The 6,135-nt window shown below is 74.2% G+C and overlaps 3 protein-coding genes across 3 annotated transcripts in view; all 3 read left to right on the top strand.

Moving 5' to 3' along the window:
* H696_05416 (hypothetical protein) overlaps positions 1-55 on the top strand; it is a gene marked incomplete at both ends in the record, with an annotated part of 7,834 nt that extends 7,779 nt beyond the window's left edge. The window contains one exon of the mRNA XM_009499249.1: positions 12-55. Within this exon, the coding sequence (XP_009497524.1) occupies positions 12-55 (44 nt within the window). The remainder of the gene's footprint in view (positions 1-11) is intronic.
* Positions 56-60: 5 nt separating this feature from the next.
* Positions 61-396, top strand: H696_05417 (hypothetical protein; the record flags this gene model as incomplete). Its single annotated transcript, XM_009499250.1, has 1 exon — positions 61-396. One exon carries the CDS (start codon positions 61-63, stop codon positions 394-396), a length of 336 nt encoding a protein of 111 aa, XP_009497525.1.
* Positions 397-2,376: 1,980 nt separating this feature from the next.
* On the top strand, positions 2,377-6,131 carry H696_05418 (hypothetical protein; the record flags this gene model as incomplete). The annotated part of the gene is made up of 2 exons (XM_009499251.1): positions 2,377-3,730; positions 4,007-6,131. Coding segments are annotated over exons 1-2 (3,441 nt in total), but the record flags the coding sequence as incomplete, so codon positions are not given.
* Between the last annotated feature and the right edge of the window lie 4 nt (positions 6,132-6,135).

Raw genomic sequence — 6,135 nt, forward strand, 5'->3', positions numbered from 1 at the left:
CGGAACCTGAGCGCCGACCGGTCGTCGGTCCTCATCAGCACCATGCCCGAGCTGAATGCCATGACCGTGCGGTACGCGGCGCCCGAGGTGATCGGCGCCTTCCAGCGGGGCGTGGCCCTGGACCGGGCGGCCTTCCTGCCGGCGGACGTGTACTCGGCGGCGGTGATGCTGCTGGAGTGCCTCACGCGCGCGGTCCCCTGGCCAAACATGGACATGCAGGGGATTGTATCCGCCGTACAGGCCGGCTCCCGCCCAAGCACATCGGCCCTGTCCCCGGACATGGGGGATCTTGTGCACGCAAGCTGGCAGACCGATGCCGGCCAACGGCCGAGTGCGGGTGCCCTGCGCCAGCGGTGCGTCATGTTCTTCGTGGCAGCGGGCGGCCTTGGCCAGTAGGCCCACTCTGCCTCTGTCTCCCCTTCTCTCTCTCTCTCTCTCTCTCTCTCTCTCTCTCTCTCTCTCTCTCTCTCTCTCTCTCTCTCTCTCTCTCTCCCTCTCTCTCCTTCTCTCTCTCCCCCTCTCCCTATCTCTCTCTCCCCCTCTCTCTCCCTCTCTTGGCGCGCATGCCCCCTGCCCGCCTCAATAAACACACTCCTACCCCATGAGCGAAGGTGGCCGGGCCTCTTCACGGCCGCTGCTCGGGCAGTCCACGGCCGACGCCCATCCCCGGGGATGGTCGGTCCCACGTGTGCGGCATACGGCTGTGGCTTGGGAATGGGCTCATGTGCTCGGGCTCGGCGGGAGGGGTGCTGCACGGCGCGCGAGGCGGGCTCGCCTGCGCGTCGCAAGCGCGGCCCGGTCGCCGGAGACACACGCCAACAGGCCGGGGTCACCACTCCGGCGCAGCCACCGAGGAGGCGCCCCCCTCCTCGGTCCGGGCGCCCCTGGTCGCGGCCGAACCGAGGCCCTGGACCAGGACGCCGCGTCCGGCCGCGCGACCATGTGCCCCGATCGAGCATCCTCGTTGCCCTCGAGCCACGGCTCGGGTGCCGCACCGGGCGCCTGCGACAGCTGTCCGCAGCGAGACGCAGCGGCCCCTGCCCGCCGGGCCGCGCTACGTGGCGCCGGGGTCCGACACTCGAGCAGGGGGCACACACACGCGCGCACGCGCGCCACGGGCCCCAGCATCGCAGATCGCCATACCTCCGGCGGCAGCCCGCCCGACGGGCCGTGCCCCACCAGCGCGTGTCCCCTCCGGAGAAAGGCCGCATCCACCCACCCCGTCGGCCTACCAGGGCCCGCGCGCCTGCGGCACCGGAGAGGCGGCCGAGGGGAGCCTCAAGGGGGGGGGGGCGGGACGCAAACATCGGCCACAGCCCCGCATGGCGGGCCTCCGGCAAGGCCCCGTGCGTCCGGCATGGGCTGGCAGCTTCCCGGAGCGCCGGCACCTGGTACGCCGCATTTATGCGCCACACCCAACGCGCCGGGCCCTTGCCGGACGCACGGGCGGCGGCGGCGGCGGTCACACGGGCTCCCCCGCCGGCCGACCGAGCCCATGCCAGTTAAGGGGCCAGTTACGCAACCTCCAGGTCCCCTGGCAGAGGCGCACTTTTGGGCGATCATGCGCCGGCAGTTGCGCCGCCTCGTCGAACAATATTCGCCTGGGGGTCCCATCTTCTGCCAATTAGGTTTGTTGTTGTTTCGTCCGGGGCGCGGGCGCTCGGTTCCGGGCGGGCCCGCGTGCCAAGCACGTTTGAGCCCCGTCGGGCCGGGGAACGGGGCACGCCCCGGCGCTGGAACGTGTACGTGCCCCCCCCCCCCCCAGGCTCGCTTGCCGCCGCGCCGACCGGGGTCCCTCGCCATCTTGGCGCGCCTCGACCCTGGGATGACTGTTCGGCGGGGGCGCGCCCACGCGCGGCCCCCTGCGAGCTAGCCCGGGCCCGGGGTGTTCGGGACCGAACGGCGGCGCGCCCGCGCCCCCCGCCCCCCCCCTTCGTCTCGAGTCACACTGGCTGCCGGGCCGAAAGCAACTCGGGCCCTTCGCCCGGCGCTCCGGGGCCCTCCTGCCGGGGGCGTTCGCTCGGGCGTCCGGCCCCCACGGCCCCTGCTCCGAGCACCCCCCCGCCCCCCCCCTTGGTGGTGAGGCGAGGGGAAGGGCGGGTCGGATGTCCGGAGGCCGGGGCGGGTCGGATGCGAAGAGAAGCCCGGGCCACATGTTTAGACGCCGGCGCCGCGGGGGGCCCCCCTCCGCCGGCCGCGCCTCCGGGTGGCCCGCACTGCCGCACGACTCGACCGGCGCCGGGATGGCACAAAAGCCCCGCCCCGAGGCCGGTATCCACCGGCTGCCGCGCCACCACCGAGCCGCGGCCCCTCTGCCTGCTCTGTCCCTCCCTCCGCTCCGCGCCGTGCTCCCCCCTCGCCCCCCTCGCCCCCCTCGCCCCTGCTTTTGGCTCGCCTCCCCCCACCCGCCCCATGCCCTCGGCAGCTGGCGCAGATCGCATGGGGCCGATGCTGCGAGCGCTGCTCCTGGCGCTATGCTGCGCGGCCCTGACCACCGCGCAGGACCTCTTCCTGTACAGTGCCCCGCACGAGGTCATCCAGACGCCGAGCCAGGTGACCTTCGTCACCAACCCCGGGGCGCACTCCCTGGCCGGGCTCCCGGGCGGAAGCCGGGAATTCCGCCTGCACCACCAGTCGGTCTTCCTGGACGAGTCGCCGGAAATCCGCTGGGGAGCCTTCTTCGGCCCGGCAGCCGAGATCCTGGTCAACCCGGCGACCGGCTTCGGGGCCGGCTCGCATCCCATGCTTGTCCCGGTGGCTGGCAGCCCCCTGCCCATGGTCATCCAGTGCACGACCGACGGGGTGGGCTTCTACACCCGGCCCGAGAGGCGGGCCCTGCCGGCGGCGGATGCCCAGGTGCTGGCGGCGGCGGCCTCATCCGCCATGTCGGTGACCCTGCTCGGGGTCGCCGGGGCCGATGGCCCATCGCCGCAGGGCTTCCTGGCCATCCTCAGCGAGGAGGCACTCGACGTTGTGTATGCCTTTGAGATGTCGCCGTCGCAGCGCCTGTCGGCGGCCGCCGGCGGCGGGCAGCGTTTCTACCTGGCCAACGGAAGTGTGATCATGTACCTTTCCCTCTCGCTCTCGGACCGCGCCGTGCAAACCTACCAGGCCCCCCTGCCCGGGGCCATCATCAGTCTGGCCGCCACGCGACTGGCCTCGCCGGCGGCCGCCTGCCCGGCTGACGCGGACATCCTGCTCCTGCTGGACACCGGCAACCTCTACATCTTCTCCTGCTACGACACGACCGGGTCGGCGGGCACCATCTTGACCAGCCTGCCGGCCGGGGTGCCGGCGGCCGGGGCCCGGATCTTGGCCCCGCCGGCCGCGTCCATGATCGAGGCGCTGCCCTGGTTCCTGATCTTGGCCCCCGGGGCGGCGGACCGCCGCGACCGGGTCTGGCGCGGGGACCTCCTGGCCAATGACATCTCCTGGCGCCGGGTGGTGCTGCCCTCGACGGCCTATGCGCTGGACGGGCTGCAGCTGGCCCACCTGGCCGTGCCCCAGGCCGCCGGCCTGTGGGCGCTGGTCTTCAACAAGACCGTGCTCTTCGAGCCCCGGGAGTTCGGCTGCTCCACCGACCGCAGCATCCAGTGCGACAACGAGTCGACCATCTCGCCGAATGCGCCGGGCTGGCGATGCCTCACCGGGCACTTCCCATCGCCCTACGTGTCGTCGGATCACCTGTGCCCGGGCTGCGTCGATAACTGGCAACTGGAGCGCTCGGACGGTACGCCCCCATGCCGCCGGCCGGACCTGGCGCCAGGGCGGCGCCGGCCCTCGGTCGGCCCCGGGCCGCCGGGCTGGCCTGTGCTCCCTGGCTGCCTGCCTCCTTTTCCGGGACCGCCTCGCTGGCCCCCACCGGGCGGGCCCGGCCGCGCGCTCGCTCCCCCGCCTGGCCCTGGCCACCCCCCCCCCCCCCATTGACCGGACCCTGCCCATGTGTCTTTTGCCCGTGCTGACCCCCCCCCGCCGCCCCCTCGCCCGGCCCCCTCGCCCGGCCCAGAGGACTATCCCATGTCCAATCCCGAGCACCAATGCTCCCCCTGCTCGAGCACCGGCTGCCAGACATGCTCCGCCCGCCATTGCCTCGTGTGTGCGTGGCACCGGATCCCGGAGGCCAGCGGCCCCGACGGGACGACCCGCTGTGTGGAGGCCTGCTCCGAGGGCTTCGCCCTGGTGGCCGGGGTGTGTCGCCCGGATGGGCTGGTCCTTCCGCGCGCCAGGCTGGCCGAGCCGGAGGCCGAGGACCTGCCCGGCCTGCCCCCCGGCCGGGCCATCACCGCCATCGGGGAGACATGGCTGGCGCTGGACCCGGTGACCGGGCTGCCGGTGCTGCCGGCGACCCCCGGCCCACCGCTGGGGACCCTGCTCTTTGGCGGCCCACAGGAGGTCCTCTTCCTGGCCCAGGGGGACATGACCAGCCCGGCCCGGCCGCCGGCCAGGCCGATGTCGCTGCTGGACCAGGCCCTGCCGGGCCCGGTGGTGGCCTATGCCGAGGCCGGGCCCTTCCAGCATGGCCCCCGGCGGGCGTATGCCCTGCTGATGCTCGATGCGGGCGGCATCCTCCACCAGGCGTGGGTGTGGTGCGCCGAGCCCGGGCCCGGGGCCTGCGTGGCCGATGGGCCAGCCCGGCCGGCCCCCCTGCCGCTGGCCCGCCCGTGCCTCATGCTCCGGCGCTTGGATGCGCACCGGGTCCTGATGCAGGTGACCTCCACGGAGATGGTCCTCTTGACCCCGGACCCGGGCAGCCAGGGGGCCTCTTCCCTGGTGCTCCCCGCCACCGGGCTGGTGAGTCTGTCGGTGGCCGGCACCGGCCGGGCCGACCCCCGGCTGGGGGACTGGCTGGTGTGGTCCAGCCGCGCGGACAAGGTCACCGCCAGCCCGGCGGTCTTCCTGGACCGGGGCGACGCCCGGTGGCACGCGCTGCAGGGGGCTTTCGTGCCGGACATCGCCCTCAACGAGAGCCACGCCGTGGCGGTGCTCCTGCCTCGGGGCGGCGACCGCCCGGCGGAGGTGGTCCTGGCCGACGCCAGCAGCGCGCACTGGTATGTCTTCCGCCCGGCGGGGGACATGCTGCCGGCCGGGCGGCCGGTCGACCTGGCCGGCGCTCGCCAGCACCTCGGGCAGCTGCCGCGCGAGGAGCCCCTCGCCACGGAGGACCACTTGACCGTGCACTTCCAGGGCATCGCCCTGCCGGCCGGCGGGTCGGTCACCCCGGCCGCGCTGCTGCTCCTGACGCGCACCTTCATCGGGCTGGCGCTGCTGCACTGCCCCACGGGCGCCATCGGGCCGTGCCACTTCCTGCCGGCGGCCTTCGTCGACCTCCCCCTGGCCATGCGGCTGCCCCCGGGGTCGGGCTTCTGGCTGCCGGCCGTGGCGCAGGAGGTCGACCCGGCCGCCCGGGCGGCCGCCGGCCTGGCCCCGGAGCATGCGCTCACCCTGCTGGCCTTCGCCCCGGACACCGGGCCCATCAGCGTCGAGGTGCTGGTCGAGTGCCCGGCCGGCACCTTCGGCCCGGACTGCCGGCCCTGCCATGCCTCCTGTGCCACGTGCCACGGCCCGGGCGCCGACCGGTGCTCCACCTGCCGGCACTGGGTCGACCACCTGCCGGAGGAGTGCCTGGCCGCCTGCCCGGCCGGGCTCTTCGCCGAGCCCCAGGGCCGGTGCACTTGCCATGCATCCTGCCTGGCCTGCTCGGTCGCCGGCACCGGGGACTTCCGGTGTGACACCTGCCCGGCGGGCACCGGGCCGGACCCCATAGGCCGCGAGCCCTTCCGGTGCTTCGCCTGCGCCGCCCCGTGCGCCGAGTGCAGGCACGCCGATGACCCGGCCGCGTGCACCCGCTGCCCGCCGGAGGCCTGGCTCTTCGAGGGGTCCTGCCTGGCCAGCTGCCCGGCCGGCGCCTGGCCCGATGCCGACACCCAACGCTGCCAGCCCTGCCCGGCCGGCTGCACCACCTGCACCTCGGCCAGCATCTGCACCGGCTGCCACGACCAGCGGTACCTGGAGGCTGACGGCCTGTGCCGAGCCTGCCATTCATCGTGCGCCGCCTGCGACAATGCCACCAGCTGCGCCGCCTGCCGGCCGGGGCTGGTCTTCCTGGCCACCGATGCCGGGCAGGCCTCCCTGTGC

Source organism: Fonticula alba (genome assembly GCF_000388065.1).
Source record: "Fonticula alba strain ATCC 38817 unplaced genomic scaffold supercont2.10, whole genome shotgun sequence".
NCBI lineage: Eukaryota > Rotosphaerida > Fonticulaceae > Fonticula > Fonticula alba.